The sequence below is a fragment of the Podarcis filfolensis genome, assembly GCF_964270895.1.
Source record: "Podarcis filfolensis genome assembly, chromosome: 9".
Taxonomy (NCBI): Eukaryota; Metazoa; Chordata; class Lepidosauria; order Squamata; family Lacertidae; genus Podarcis; species Podarcis filfolensis.
The window spans coordinates 41,000,841-41,017,909 of NC_139610.1; the positions used below are offsets into that span (position 1 = coordinate 41,000,841).

Sequence of the window (17,069 nt, forward strand, 5' to 3'; positions counted from 1 at the left end):
TAATTTGGTGACGTAATTGGCTCTGCTATCTAGGATATTTAAATCATAGAATATGGGCGAACAAATTTTGTTTACAGCTGCCATAATATTTTGCCTCTCGACATCCTTTAGTCTAGTTAGGATATTATGGAAAATGTATTGCTCATTAGAATTGTACAGGGGCTCCAGCTCGATGCCTAAAGATTCAATCTTTTTTTCGAGGTACTGATACCATCTTGATTTGTAGGAGTCTTTGAGCAAATCAGCGAGCAGACTTGATGGAGGGCAGCGAAAATGGCAGCGTAACCAGTACTTTATTGAGGTGGACCAGGCCCAATATTCCATTGTGTGTATGCCTATTTCTGCACACATTGTTTCATATTTGATCACAGCTGGGAGTCCAAGAATACGTCTCAGAAAGCTGGAGTGAATCTTTTTTAAATCACTATTATATGCTTGGACCCATAGCGGTATTCCATAGAATATCTGGGATTGCACTTTTGTTTGGAATATCTGATTGGCCGCAGGAATAAATTGATTGCCTTTCTGATAATAAAAACGGGTAACTGCTGATGCGGTGCACTTTGCCTGTTTTATGGCATTTGTGCGATGATTTGCCCACCCTAAATTGCTCTGGAATAAGATTCCCAGATACCTATAGATTTTCACTTGTTGGATTTCCTGCCCTCTTATTTTCCATTTCTCTAATTTCCAACCATTCGAGAAGACCAAAATTTTTGTCTTCTCGTAATTTATAGAGAGCTTGTTACATTCGCAGTAAAGGATCAGAGAAGATATAAGACGTTTCAGACCCAAGCTCGTTAATGATAGTAGAACAGCATCGTCTGCGTATAATAACAGAGAAACTGGTTTCTGATTAAGTTTAGGAGCATGTGATTCTATTTTTTGAAGGTGATCTGGCAAGTCTGATAAAAATAAATTAAATAGGAAGGGGGCAAGAATACACCCTTGTTTTACCCCTTTCGAGTTTGGGATGTCTGATGAAAGGTGACCTTTGGTGTTAAGTTTGACTTGACAGATATTGGAAGAGTATAAATTTTTTATTAGGATCAATAAGCGCTGATCAATTTTTAATTCTGCGAGTTTCCTCCACAGCTTTGGGCGGTCAATTGAGTCAAATGCACCACGAAAATCTACAAAAGCAGCAAATATCTTAGATTGCCTTTGAGATCTGTATTTTTCAACCAAATGCATAAGTATAAGGCAGTGGTCTAATGTAGAGCAACCTTTGGAGAAACCTATTTGTTCTTTCCCTGGTAAATTTAGATTTTTCATCCAGGTAAGGAGTTTAGATAAAAGGTGCTTAGCGTAGATTTTCCCTATCACTGATAATAGGCTTATCGGTCTATAATTCCTTGGTTCTTTTGGGTCGCCATTTTTAAAGATTGGGATAATTATTGATCTTAACCATATCTCAGGTATGATCCCATATTTATCTATGAGAGTAAACAATTGAGCTAAGGGTTCTGCCCACCAATCTATATAGGTCTTAAATAATTCTATTGGTAGACCGTCTGGCCCAGGAGATTTCCCCGATTTGAAATTTTTAACTATCTCTCTAATTTCCTCTTCTTCTACCCTTGGCCACTCCTGGAGTTTATTGATTTTATTTTTAGTGGTTTCATTTCCTTTAAGTTCACTGTGTAGATTGTTAAATACAGATGTAAAATATTGGGACCATTTGGATTCTGCAATTGGTGGTAGAGTTAGTTGATTTTCGGCTTTCAATCCTCCGTACACTAGGTTCCAGAACGCTTTGTTATTTTTGCTCTGAATTGAGTCAAGTAATTGTAGCCATTTTTGGGTTTCACTAATGAAGTTAGTGAAAAATATTCCAAAAGCATGCAACTGGCATTTGTCTTTCGATTTACAAAAACTCCATATCTTCAAACTCTGAATTATTTAAGCTCCCACAACACATGCACTTTTGCTTTTCAAGCATGAGTTATAATTTAATTAAAAACTTCTGGTGCATCGCTAGCTATTTAAATATTTAAATGTTCCATGGATCACTTTCGATTATCTGCTCACATGAAATTCCTGAAGATGTCAGATTTTTAAGATTCCCAAAGTTACACTTGGAATTGTCTGTTGATGCAAAGGGGACTGTGATAATTACATACATCCATTAGTATCAGCAGAGGAGATAAACTTTGGGGAGGCTTAATGGGCATGTCTCAGTGACAGCTAGCAAAGAACATTTGGCATGATTAAGGATAGACTTGAATGTACTTGAAAATATACTCTCATTATGGACGCCCAGTGGAAGTTGCACTACAAATGTTAAATTCCCCAGAAGAAGAGTTATGTGGCAGGGAAGCTTTGAAATCCACCGTGGCCGTCATCCAAATTATTCTCTTCTCTTTATGTCTTTCCGCTGTCAGATTCATTTTGTGATGCCCAACTTGGCTCCCTGTGTGCCTTGAAAAGAGGCAACCTGTTGATTTTTCCTCTCTCTCCTCCTGCTATGTTTCAGATTGTCCGAAGATACATCAAGGAGTGGCTTGAGAGAAAGAAGCCTCCGTTTGGTGCTATTAGCAGCTGTGTGCTCCTGATGATCATCTATACAACGTTCTGTGATACTTTTTCCAATCCAAACATTGACCTTGATAAGTTTAGCCTGATTATAATCGTTTTCATAAGTAAGTACCACCAGTTCATTTATAATCCATTTTAAGAGCTGAGAAATGTTTCAAAGGAGCTGTGTATTGCTGCCCAAGGAATCAAGAGCCCATAGTGTACTCCCACATCCATTCTGAGTTTCTTTCTATTGCGACCACATTCTAATATGTGATGAATTGTGGCTATTGAGCACTGCCATGGTCTTTGGATGCGTTTTAGAAATGTGGAAGAAGTAACACTCGCTATAATTTTCTGTCATAGAAATGGTGTGCCTTAATATGTGGGTAACGCCGCAGTAGCATAGAGTTGATTAAGACATTTGTTCCTATTTAGAAATGATGCACTCCTTGAAGAACAAGCATACTTGTGGGCAGGGGTGTACGGGGGAGGCGCACCCCAGGTGCCAACCTGGGAGGGGTGCCTCCCCCCCCCAGCTGTAGCGCAGCCTTTGTACTTGCAGTGACACATGCAAAAAAAGTGGCAACTTTAAAGCACGCAGTTGTAGTATTTTACAAAATGATGGTTGATGGTGTGACCTAGCAGCAACAGATAGCCTGATAACAGGGACCTGCTCATAGTCTCAGCAGTGGCAGCTGTCGTGCCACCAGTTACCCACCCTCTCTCCATGCACACACATGCACACAATATTTTGAGCAAGGGTGCTTAGCTAAGCTGTGCTGCCGTGGTGCTCTGAAAGTAGTGTTGCTAGCATCTGCACTGTTGGATGGCATCCTTGGTTTGTTCTGCCACAGAGTCAGCTATCAATTTCAGTATAGATGGGCTGCCAGAACAAAGCCCCTCATTGTAAGAAGAATCCAAACACACAAGCGGAAGCATATTTCTCCTCTGTGTGTGCAGAGGCATGTGTGGAAGGATTCTCTTCTGGCCCCTGCAGTACCTGATGTGGCAAAGTGTCAAGTTCTAAATTCTATTGTGCTTCAGTTAGTCTTCCATCTCTAAGCAGTAAATAGCAGAGCCGACTAAGATATGGTCTTCTGGATATAAAATCTTAAAAGGGCATCCACTCTCCATGGGCATTATAGAGCTTATGATATTATGGTTATCTCCATGGTTAACAGCAAGAGTGTCAGTTTTTTCATGGTGATTTTTTGTAGGATGGTTCTAGTTGAATAGCAGCATGTTAAAATATTTGTTGTTGGTAAAATATTGTTCTGTCATAAAGCACAAAAAATATATTTCTTGCACAATCAGTATGTTTTGTCCTGTCCATATAATCTGTATGTTTTGGTCAGGAATAAAAAATGTCAGATAAATTGGATCAAAAAGGCCCGTGTAAGCATTTTTTTAATTGTCTGAGGAGAGAGAGGGTGCTATTCACTGAGGAGAGAGAAGGTGCTATTCACTAAATTTTACTTAGAATAGACCTACTGAAATTAATGGGCCTAACTTAGTCATGTTCATTACTTTCAATGGGTCTACTCTGAGTAAACCTCAGGTAAATACTATTTGTTGTCTTTTGTGTTCTTCCATATATTTGATGATAAATAACATGCCTTGGGATTACCCTTTTAAAGATTAAAATTAGCCTAGAAAATAAAAGTATTCTGCTGAGGACTGTCTGTAACTTAGTTGGTTAAAAAAAAGTTCCCGTTTTACTAAATAGAGATCAGAATGTGGGGAAACAATTCAGAAATTAATGCAAACCAAAAGTGGAAGATGGTGGTAAGGAAGGGCAAACAGCCATGTGAGACGGTCTGGTGAAGCTACAAAATTTCTGGTCCTTATTCATCCTGGAAGAAATAGACTCATAGAAAACGTGCACACCCCACACACCCTGCGCTTCAGAAGTTATCCTCAATGTAGGAAGGGTCAGGAAGAACTTGAGATTGGGCTAGACATGTTGTCCTGTAGCTCCATGGCTCCTTTGTATCTGTGTTGACTGCAAGCGGCTAACACATGAAGACTTCTGTATTAACACTTTTAAATTCATAAATACTTTAGGAATATTTAATAAGAAATACTGCAGTCATTTACACACACAAATATGCATGTATATGTTCTTCCTACTATTCCTTTCAATATCCTCATCTTTTAATTGTCATAACTTTTCTTGGCTTTTAATTTCTTAGCTTCTTTGTATTTAATATGAAGCAATTTCTTTTGTCAAAAAAAATAACATTTATCAAATTCCTCCAATTAATAAAAGTTCACCCACTCAAAGAAACCAACTTGACCTGTTACGTGAGTCTCATACTGAAAACCAACAAGCCACCAGCCTTCTTGATCATTTATTCAGAGTATGAGAGCCATTTCCAAGCACTTCATTACTTTTTCCTACTATGATATAAATTCTTTGCACTGGGGGAATAGGAGAATTTTGTAAGGTATTATGACAGTGTTTAGTTCTGCAGGTACATATCTGACTTTTGTACTTGTAGCAGAATAGCAGGCATATATTTTCTCATTCTTAATAGTAAAATATATGCATTTTTTATATGAAGAGATGGGTGTATATCTAAAATGCGCATTTGTGTGGGTCTTTTCATGTTGCACTTAACATTTATCAAACTAATTTGTCTTTCAGTATTTTCAGTTCAGCTGGGATTCATGCTGTTAACTTTCTTCTTCTCTACAAGGTATGTTACAGCAGTAAAGGTTATCTCTATGGCAAAAAAGAAAAGTTGGGTGCAAAACAGGGGAGTATTGTCCTTTCTGTCAGAAACTCAAAAGTTTGTACCAGGTGTGTGGAAAGTCTTATGCACCTGAGAAATCAAAGGATGGATAGATAATCTACTCCAATTACTGTTTGTCTGAACATTTATACCCCACCTTGCTATGATACAATCTGACTCAATAGAAAATAGAAAACGAACATTACAATACATTCCCAATATCGCTTAGAAGAAGCCCTTTGCAGCTGTTGGGAAAATAACTGTAAATATCAGCAGAGGGTCTCTGGCTGGCTGCAGCTCCAATTAACTGCATGGTGAGTGGAGGAGGCAGCTGTAGTGAAGAAAATGCCTAACTGGGGAGTAGTTAATTAAACAATTCAGGAGGAGGGGGTAAATTGGTGTGTTGGGCGTTCCTGGACACTTGCAGTTTGGAATAATTACTACTCTAATACGTATTCACACACTCTCTTTTTTCTTAATAGCCACTAATTGAATAAGGTCCAAGAGCTACGTCTCTGCAGTCACAGAGGGAATCCCTTCTGTCCCTGCGCTTTGCTTGTTAACATAGGCCTGATCTAGCCCTATTAGCATAGTGCTCTGCGATGCAACCTGGCTTTTATTACCAAGATTTCTGTGATGCAATTAATTTTTGAAGTGCCTGGGAAAATCTCCTGCACAATCAGCGTGGTTGATTGGCCTCCAGGAAGCAGTTATTAGGCACCTTTAATTTATCTTCTGTATACAGACCATATTTTTTCATAATGATCCCCAGTGGATGGTGGACAAATTTAATATAAAACAGAGCCTACTTCCTGGTTTTACACTCATCTGTGATGTGCTAATTTTATCGGAGCCAAAAAGGTGCTGAATTCAGCACCTTCCCCCATCGCCTAACACGCCCCTAAAGTAGTAAGTAATCTATGCCTTTCTTAGAGCTGGGGTGGTTTATTTCCTTCCCATTGGGATGCAAATCGTAAGTTGTTTTTGTTTCTGTTTAAAAGGGAAAAAGATATAGCTTTCCACATACATATAGTTGGCCATTATGAGAAGAGGATGCTGAAGTAGATGGGCAAGAGCTGTATCGGGGTTTGGACAGGTGGTTCAGGCACTTGAGGTTTTCCCTCCTTCTACACACACACTCCTAGAAATGCAGACTGAATTTTATTAAAAATACTTTGATATTTAAATTAATAATGATTTTCCTGTTGCATATGAGCAGCCATTCCTTTCCCTAAGCCATGTGCCTAGGTTCAGACCTCACAACAAGCTGCTGTTACTCCAGAATGGAAAGAAAAGCCTTCCAATTCCTTGCGATATCACTGGAAGTGGAGTGGGTAGCACAAACCAAGTGCCACTGCATCTTGTCCTTGTAACACTAAACCATGATTTAACGCTGTGTGCAAACACACAGATAATGTTTCAATAAGGCCGCAAGGAAAGTATGCCAGTATTTTAGGCTTCACCCTAATAGACTACTTAGAACTGTGTTTTAAGAGGACTGGTGCCCAGTTTTTGGTAGGTGAAAATTAGCCGTAATGTGGTGCTTTACATTTGTGGAAAAGTACTCTGGGCTGGGATAAACATATGTCCCATGAGAACCAATTGGAATCCTTTCATAGGTGCCAACTCCCTGGGTGCCCAAGCACCCACAAAATTCCCCATGAAGTGGCCAGGCACCCACAGATTTTGGTCACGGAGCCAGGTTGACACTCCTGAACCCGCTCATTTTCCAGATAAGAATATATGCAGACAAGAATTTGCAACAACAGAGAAACTATTCCATTTAATGCAAAAATCAAAAGCTGCTGAGCGTATGTAGCTAGAACTATATTTTATGAAACCTAATGCAAAGAGATTAAAAACACACTTATAGGGTATGGAAAGTGAGCAGACATTTGTTAGAAGAGACTTTTAAAGTTCCTTACATTTTTTCTAGGAAGAATTCTGGTTTCACACCAGCAGATACAGTGGCTATTATCTTCTGCTCTACGCACAAATCTCTGACTTTGGGTAAGTCTTTACTAGAGGTTGAGTTCAACTTTTCAGTCTAATCACACTGCTCCTTATACTTCACTTTGTTATGAAAGTGGTTTTCTGATATTCTGTTATCAGTTCAGCAATATGACAAGATGTAGTATAAAAGCCTAGCATTAATATTAGTACATTCATGAGAACACTTTTGGAATGGGCAAGTAAATGTTTCCTAAGAGGAAGACAACATAGTCTTCTCCTCTGGGAATTTAGTAATTGTATTGCAGTGCCATTAATCTGTTCCTTCTTTAGAGAAAGTGATGTGATTTTTTCTTTGTTTTTGATGTTCTCTTTCTCTAATCTAATATTGATAAAGTTTGTGGTTCATTTCAGATTATGTTCTGAGTTATTACAACACAGTCAAACAGCAAAATTATTATAGCTCAAAACTGTAATGCACAAAGCATTTACAATATAAAGAAACATAAATAAAGACAGCAGTGTTTTATCAAATATCAGTGTATTTATCCTAAGCAGTCTCTGGACTATGTGTTTATTCATTACAATTCAGTATTCAAAGATCATTGACTTACTAGTCACTCAAAATTCCCTTGCAATAACATTTGTTATGGTAGATATGTACAATAAATTTAATTAAAATATAGTTGTACTTTGAGTGGGAAGACACTGCTGAACATTGCATTTATTTCCTGTGATTTATGGTGATTAGCGAAGATCAAAGTAAGAATTTTTAATATAAAGTTTACAAATATTTGTCATACCATACTTTCTCACAGTGGGTGGCATCCAATAATGTCCACTTGCATGAAAAAGCCACTTGTGCAAAGGGGACTTCTCATTTCCCCCCTTCCTCATCCCCAGAATCTGCTTCACAAGGTCCTTCAACCCTCTGTGGCAGATTTGGGGGGCACATGTCTGCTTGCATTGCCTTTGCCGGTGTTTGCGTTCCTTCTGGTGCCCCTCATTCCATCAAAGCTTCTATTTCCTGAAAGAAGCCTTCTTTCTTCAAGTAGCTTGCTTGACTCTGCTCATTAACCACATTGATGCCTTCCTGGTGATGCCTTTACTGATGTGTAGCATATATTCTAGCAGAGCTTCTATTATTGTGCTTTTGAATAACTCTACCACTATCAGTTGCAAACCAATGTTGCAATATCCAAAACAAGAAAAGTACAATGAGCGCTCAAACCTATTGAGTGTTTTCTTCAAAGTAAGTCCCAGTAGGGCTTTCTTCAAAATGCATGTGCAATCTAACTCATTGCAGCTAAAAATGAAGGTGATGTAAAACAGAGAAATATGCCATATAAGCTGCGACCTAATATATATTTGGGCTGGGTAACTAAAAACATTTTTGGAAATGAACTTTTTAAAATTGCAATTGGAAGCGCCCTTGGAGATTCCATATGCAAAAACATGGCACTTAGAAGTACACCACTGTCTATCAGCCCTTTTCAATTGGAAAGAACACCTCATTATAGGGTAATTAATATTTGGCATTTTCTCCAAATATAACCACAAGTCAGTGTTCTGGGAAGCTGACGAAAAGTTTACCGAGCAATTTAAATAGAGAGTGGTAACCCTAGGGAAAATATTTGCAAATGCACCCAATTTATTCTTATGTTGGCGTCAATGAGGGCTTCAGTTTCTTTCAGACCTACATGTCAAGATCACTCAGTGTGGACCTTTTTGGGATGGTGTATTTGTTCCATAAGACTCATCTGTTGACTACATGTGCTGATATAGGAAAGATCCTCAAATATCTATCCACCTTTCTGGCCTTGTTAGCACACAACTCCAGTGTATTGCATTAATTAAATCAATTGGTTTTGAGATGGAACCATTGCTAGGCACTTTGCAATCTCTCTCACTGTTGTTTCCTAACCCACAGTACGTCCTATGTTAAATTCATAGCAAACTCCTCGGTGTTAAGACATCCAGTGGTAGAGGTGGAAATGTGGCATTCTAAAAAACCACTTCCGCTTTCTGTGAATCATATGGATGCATCACTTGAAGAAGAAAAAAGAAGTGGTGGTTAATATGGGTGGCCATTATCATGATCATCATTATATACTGTGTTCTTGGACACGTTGCATGTATAGGGAGCCCTATATCAAGTAGAAAAAGAGAAATTGGTTGTGTTTTAGTATCTACATTTGGTAGTTGTTAGGGCCTAAATAATTTCCAAATGAACTTATAAAGAAGGAAGGCTAGAGAACTATCAGCAAGACAAAGGGGTCTGAATCGAAAAGCTATGAAAAGGGGTGAACATTTACAACAAGCACCAGATTTTCTACTCAAGAGAGACCACGGAGGAACACTTGTGAGTTTCCACTTTCCAAAGCAAAAGTAATTAGTATGCTTTGTAGCAATAATGATAAAGCAGTTGTTGTTGTTGGCATCCATCCTGTCTTGAGAAATGAGTGCACCTCCAGAAGTGAAGTCAAACTGCGTTAGCAGCTCTAAAGTGACAACCCCAGGGCGCAAGCCTGGCCATCATGTAAGGAGGTCCTGGGCTGCCCAGATGACAAGGACACCCATCCCTTTTCGGCCTCACTGATGTGATCCAAAGGAAAGGAAAGCAATACATTTGGCACCAGCTTGGCTGCAGGAGTTGCCAGAAGGAGGGCAGATGCAAAGGACAAGCCTTTTCAGTGGTGATGCCAGTATGTCTGAATGCCCTTCCTGGGAAGACCCAACAACCTCGTTTCTTCCCCTTTTGAGACAGGACCTGAAAAGATGGTGGTGTTGTTTTTGGATGGACTTTTAATAATGTTGAAGTATCCTTTAAGTTGTTTTGGTTTTAATATTGAAATTTTTTTCCTTCTGGTGCAGATTTTTTAACTTGTGCTTTGTACATTTTGATCCCTGTATGCTGCCTTGGGTGCAGATACTATAGAAAATATTTAATTTTTCTTTTTAAGAGATCTTGTCCATGAACAGCAAAAGTCTTGTACCAGCTAAGTGATTTGAGTTTTTACCTCACTGGAAGTATCAGCTGATCAGGTGGTTGTGCTAGCTAAAACCTCTATTGCAGAGTAAGAGACAGAAGAGGTGAATGTCTGCCATTGTCTTTAGATGCCATTATGGGCGGAGAGCTCCTGAATAACCATGTGGTTACTGACGTAAGATGGATTGCACCAGCAGCTTCTCTACAAATTTCCTTGTTTAATTACATTTTTTTAAGAAAAGTGAAAATAGAAGAAAGTAATATGAGAAAGACTGAGGAAAGAGAAGAGAAGAAGAAAGATGGATTCTAGTGGCTAAGAAATAAAAGTGGGTCCCTTGGTTGCCAGCTGGGGTTTATTGTTGATCCGAAAAAGGTAGATTGCTGTGTTACAAATTTCCTAAGCACTGTACTCTGATCTAAAATTCTCTATATTTAGAAAAGTAATTTTTTGTCATAGAATTTACCAGAGGTCCTAGTCAGGAAGCTTTGGAATAATTGTGAAAGCATGTTTAATCTGCCAGCTTTTTAGAGCAGATTTGTTTGTGGTGTGTTTTCTAAGGTTTCAGGGGACGCAAAGGGATAAGATGCTGCAGTTGGGGGGGGGAGTATAAATGGAATCTCTGGATTGAGGCCCCTGACAACATGGGAGTGATGCTTTGTCTAAAGTCACATTATTCTGGAATAGTAATTAAGTTAATCTACTATCATCTGTTCCCAAGGCTAGGTCTTTCTACCCAGGAAACCAACAAGACTTTTGCTGCCGACTTCATAATCAATGACAACTTGTCTGTTGTGGTGTTCCACTGTAATTTACCTGAACAGATTTAGGAGAGAAGCAAGATTCTGTTTTTAACACTTGTGTTTGAATATTTAAGGGCACCAGTGAACTTCAGGGCCTTCTTTTAAGTCCGCTGTGAGGATGTTTTTATCTGCCTTCAAAACTCCAGCACCACTAAGCAAACACGAGCACTTAGGGGCCTCCTGCAACAAAAGCCATTTCACTTGGAGCTTAAACTGATTTTTCACATTCTGGCATGTGAAGCCTCCACAGGGTGCCTTGCGTCCATTCCCTGGGGAGTGCAGCATAGCACCAGCAGAGGAGGAGGAAAGATGACAGCTTTGAAGCCTTAGAAGTGGTAATAAGAGAAGCATGAGAAGACTCTTGTAAGGCACTTCTCCCACACCGTATTATGAAACCAACTAATTCCCACATGCGGCATGCTCAGGAGGCCATCTGCCACTTCCTCTGCTTGGATCCATGAAGAAGCTCTCACTCAACACTGAGACAAGCACAGTTCCCTCCCATATGTTGGGTTTCCTTCTGTAGACAGAACAGTTGATGTACCTGCATTTCCTCAAGGCACAGGGTGCATAGGTTGAATTTGTATGGATCAAAACACACGCACACACGAAAAAACATACAGTCCTCTCTGACATTGCTCCTTGGTATATTTCAATCTAATAACATCAGTTTTGATAGAAACTGAACTCCGCTTATTCTTTTTAACAAAAATGCATCATTTCTGCCGTGACATCACTTTTATTTGTATTTTGTTTAACTAGATAATTAGGGATATAAAATCTCACTAGTGAAGATAAATGTGGCACCTGAGAATACCCTCAGGCATATTTGCTCTCATTTTGTTCTTTCTCTCCCTGCCTCTTTGGAACATGCATGCCTAGTACATGCAAGCACATGAAACACAAGACATTTGATGCATGGCTTTTATTAGTGTATTTGCCATTGATTGATTAGTGCTTAGTATTAGTACTTCTTCTATTGATTGATTGCAGATGAAGTGACTATTTGACCTTTAATTATAAGCTTGGCTATTGAAAATGACATTGAGCTATGGCTTCACATAATCCATCTGGAAACCCTGACATGATGTCATTCCCTGGGGTTAATTCTGCGGGAGAAGGGAGGCCTAGAGGAAGTACCGCAACTATCAGGATGGTTCATCTAGAACAATACTGCAGGCTTTGTTGCCTGCAGTTGATGTGCAGCCCCAGCGCTTTGGAGAAGTTAATTTGCTTATACTGTAGAGATGAAACTGCCTGCTACAAGTTGCCAGTTCACAATGAGTACAGCAGATTACCCAGAAATTTAGAGGATGGAAAACCCATTTTAAAGCTACCATTCATCACAGCGTTTGGACCTGCAGTGTATAAATACTAGAAATAATGACATAGTTACATGGTTATTCGTGTATTTAGCTTTTTAAAAATAATTGAAATTGGTGAGACTTGCAAATGTTTAACTTAGGCTGGATTGCACCCAAACATTTTAGTTTTAATACAAGGAATAAGTAATCATGCCTTCCACGGTTCTCATGTTGAATATATATGATCAGCAAAATATCAATAATTACCATGTTATGAGCTTTGCCTGAGCTTTCTGATTTGGCTAATAGAACAGCCTAATGTGTCTAAAGAATTGCAAAGAGGTTTTTTTCCTAGCATGGATTTAAGGAGCTTCCTTATATGAATAGACAATAAGATTATATTACTTCGCACAGATTAAATGGAGTTGGTTGTTGCAGTCTCAGAAACATTTGCAATTTTATCTTAACTCTATTGAATCATGGCCTAATTTGAGGATAGGCATGGTGAATATCCCATTCTTTTACAGAAACCTAGAGTGGGTATCAAAGAGGTCTCCCTACCTCTCCAAGTGTGAAGTCACTGTTGTTCCAACTTGTCAACTTTCTCAGCACCGTGTTGTTCTGTGCTTATGCTAACACTAGTCAGGGTAACACATCTTTTTATTGCTGTCCTCACTTTACTTGCTCCTTGCCTAGTGCAAAGAGGGAAGGAAAGTTAGCTCGTCATTCCGGTTAGATGCATTCCAGCTAGATGCTGGCTGGTCTGAGTGCACAACCAATCCAAGCTGTTGCTCTGGGCAGTAGTTTTAGGGGTATCACTGAAGAAGTGGGTGATTAGGTTGGGATGCCTCCCAGATCCCTTGCAGTCATCCAAAGGATAACTGGGGTACAGCTTTACTCCAGGAGTAAAGCTTGTTTTCTCAAACTAGTATTTCTTAGCTTGCTGGTTTAATCACTGTTATAGGTGCTGCAACAGTATACAGCTATAAGCAGTATATGAAGTGAGGGAAAATTTAAGAGTAAATAGTAAAGAGAAATGGTTATATGGGAGACTGACTTTATGTGAGTAAACAGTGTGTGATATTGGACACATTAATTAATTGCCTCCCCCCACCTATAAACATATGGGATGATACCTCCTAATTGGCGGAATCTGTTATTTATTTGACCTGGAATGTAGGCTCTCTGGATTAAACCTTTGAGGTGGGCAGGAACGCCATCACTAGAGTGCCTCCCTGATGTTCTCAATTCATCTCTGCAGTCTGCTTGTAGTAGATTTTGAATTAATATTTAGAAAGCTTGCCTGCAGCAATACTAAAATGTGCATCAGAGAACAACAGTTGTTTACTGTGTTTGAACTGAAGAATCTCACCCAGGAGATCCCATTCACTTGAAGTTTACATCTCTCAATCTCAACTTGCAAAAGGGGGATCAATGAATAACAATTGTCATTTCAGAATTGCACCTCTCCAATTATTTATTTGGTTGTGTGTCTTCCCAGATATACATTTAATTGGATCAGACACTAAAAACCAGATTGCAGCTTTTCAATGACAGCAGCAAGTTCATGCCTCTTTATAAATATATCTCTCTTCTTTAAAATCTCATATCCAGATGTAAAACGATAATGACACAGGAGACCGTATTACTGTCTCTCTCACCCAAAGTGCAGTTAAAGTTAATTTATCTACTTTAAAAAATGGCATTATACCTAGCAGATTATTGACAGGTCACCCACGAGGAAATCCCAGTTTGCTCATGATTCAACATTCCTTTATCCCAAACTGGTGTAGGCTACAGATGTCTCCTACACACAGGCTTTAAAGTGTTGAAGATGTTTGAAAGCATCATATCTGTGTAGTACTCAAAGTGCAGGCGGATCAGGTGGGAAGCCATCCCACTGCACTGCAGGTGGACCTAAACACACACACACACACACACACACACACACACACACACACACACTTCTTTTCAACGGACACCACTTTCCTTTTTCACCAATTCTGAGTATTGTTTCTGTTCAAGTACTTGGAACCCAAGTTCTTGAAAGAGCACCTTCACCAGTACTTGGCAGTGTACTCTGAGGAAACTCTACAGAGTCTCATCAGCCATTTTGCCCAAGCCTGCAGGGAGTTCAGCCTTACCATAAGCCTGATAAAGACCAACATCCTGGGGTATGGATGTTGCGAGCACTCCACCCATCAGCATTGGTGACCACGCGCTTGAGGTGGTAGACAATTTTGTCTACTTGGGTTCTACCATAACCAGCAACCTCTCCATTGACACTGAGCTGGGCAAACGTACTGGCAAGGCAGACCAGGCTTGTGTCTTGAGTACACCACTTTAAGGAAGTGAATCACGGGCAACTTAAAACCGCCAGGAGCGATGCTTTTCACATGTGCTGCATCAGGAAGATTTGGGGCATGGCATGGCAGGACAGAGACTCAAACAAAGATATGCTCTTTCAAGCCCACATTCCCACATGTTTGTACACCTGTCTCAGGGGCATCTACACTGGCTTGGACATGTCCACAGAACGCAAGATGGAAGGATCCCCAAGGATGTACTCTACAAGGAAGTGGCTTCAGGCACCAGTCCCATTTGCAGACCAACTCTGTGTTACAAAGATGTCTGCAAACAAGACATGAAGGCTGGCAACATCAACCCTGCCATGTGGGAATCCCTTGCAGACAACTGCAGTGCCTCGAGACAAACAGTCAAGTTGTGTATCCACAGCAGTGACCAGAGGAGGAATGACTGCTGGGAGGAGTGCAGAGAGAAGAAATGCCATGGTGCATCTGCAGCAGCACAACCAGATGCCTTCATTTGCCCCAGCTGCAACAAAACATGTCTTCGATATCAGTCTCTACAGCCACAGCAGGCACTGTAATTCTCTCAACAGATTGACTTCACTTCCAAAGGTGCACGCCTCCATTGTCTCCCAAGACAGATGGATGCCAACAACTCTGAAATTCCAGTGATGTATATAGGATGACTGCAGAGCTATACCACAGCAAATGGCTTCTGTTCTGGATTGCAACTAGAGTAAGGCTCCCCCTCCCCCCCAAAAAAAAACCAACCAAGGCTGATTGATTCACCAATATTCTTTTATTCTTTTTTGAGCTTGTTTGTTGTCCGGTGACATATATGTGAATGCATCTTTCCCTAAAGTCTCACATATGGTCTAAAACCTTAACTCATAAAAAAAAGAAAATGCCTGATACATTCTGATTTTTATCTATATTGTGTTGCCAAACAGGAAGGATTCTAAGCATTCAAATTAAATAACAATGTAAAACCCATTTGGAACATTTATGATATTTGTAACATAAGATATATAATCAATTGATAAGCAGTTGGGATGAATTTTTATTTTCTGCATAACTGATGTAAAAGTTTGCCTTTTATGTCATTTTATTTCTTGCACTACCTCAAATTGTGTAAAATTACTGAAATAAACATATTACTGGAGATACAAGTTTCAAGGGTGTATAACTCAATCCCATAGAAGTTTTGTTGGGGAGTGAGAGTTGTATCTCATGAGAAGGAAACCGATGGTGTTTTAGTTCTCTGTTTCTAAGATGCATATTTTCTGTGTACTGTCATTTAACCATATAGTATTTGAATTCATGTCTTATTCTATATATACCAACTGAGTTCTTCAGTCGCTAACATAATGGTTCAAACAGCTGGAAAGTTTGGTTGTTAGCAATGAAGCCAGAGCTGTGCTTGTGTAAGAAATGAGGGCACTGCCTGTGTGCGCAGTCACTTAATATTAACTAAGGCAGTCACCATCTGAGTGGTACTAAACCACGATAAGCTACCACTCATAGCACATGTACTGTTGTCCCATTTTATGGCCCACACAACTTTTAAAATCAATCTCATCGTGACTTGATTCATTTTTTAATTCTCTGTTAACTAATTGCTACTACAACACAGTCAGACAGGTGTAGGTGTTTTTGAATCTGAGGCTGGCATCTTCAGATGTTGGCATTAAATGTTTCATCGTTAGCATCTGGAGAGAGTGCTCAGACCATCCATTAAACATCATTTCCAAGCTGTGCAAACCCACTGGAAAAAAACAAGGAATAGATCGAACACTTGTATCCTTTTCATATTTTCATTTACTTTTAAAGAAAACACACCAGGAAGTGCTAAACTTTCCTCTCTTTCTACTGCTTTTCCCTTTTATATTGAGCATCCTTTTTGTGGCAATGTGAACATTGTGAACCAGTGACCTGAACCTATTGTTAGTGAGAAACATGCTTAGAACAATGTACATCTTTCCCTTGTTTTCCCCAAGTGTTATGAAGGCCTTGCAGTTAATCTGGGATTCAGAATCATTACTTCCTACAGAGTCTTTCTATGCACATGATACTATCAAGTTTCTCATGCAAAAACTTGGAGAAGGAAGATCAGCAAAATAAAAAAAAGCTATTTCTTTCACACTTTCATTTACAGAAAAGCATTTCTTCCCTAACAGAAAAAGAAAACAAAAGAAACTTAACAAGGAAATTTTCTCTTATACAAAAAGCCATGGGGAAAGAAAATGTGATTATCTTTCAACCAGTAGGGAAAAAAAATCTTTAGAAGTGTGTGTGTGTATAATCACTGGCCTCCTCGCCACCGCCGCCCCCTGCAATTTTTTCTGGCCCTCACAAAATCCCACTGATTTTAATGGTGGTGACAAAAAGAAAACGAACTTAATAGTAAACACAGCTCTGCTTTAATCAACTTAGTCCAGCCCTAGTGCCTTGATGACAGTTT

The 17,069-nt window shown here is 39.4% G+C and overlaps 1 protein-coding gene and 1 long non-coding RNA gene across 5 annotated transcripts in view; one reads left to right on the top strand and one right to left on the bottom strand.

Annotated features, from left to right (window-relative positions):
* The window catches only part of LOC310770570, a 188,744-nt gene that overhangs the window by 105,317 nt on the left and 66,358 nt on the right, over positions 1–17,069 (bottom strand). The gene's annotated exons all lie outside the window — the stretch shown is intronic.
* The window catches only part of SLC10A7 (solute carrier family 10 member 7), a 132,677-nt gene that overhangs the window by 103,181 nt on the left and 12,427 nt on the right, over positions 1–17,069 (top strand). For all 4 annotated transcript variants that reach the window (XM_083631299.1, XM_083631301.1, XM_083631303.1 and 1 more), the window contains 3 exons: positions 2,477–2,642; positions 5,168–5,219; positions 7,192–7,265. In XM_083631299.1, coding sequence (XP_083487425.1) covers positions 2,477–2,642; positions 5,168–5,219; positions 7,192–7,265 — 292 coding nt within the window. The remainder of the gene's footprint in view (positions 1–2,476; positions 2,643–5,167; positions 5,220–7,191; positions 7,266–17,069) is intronic.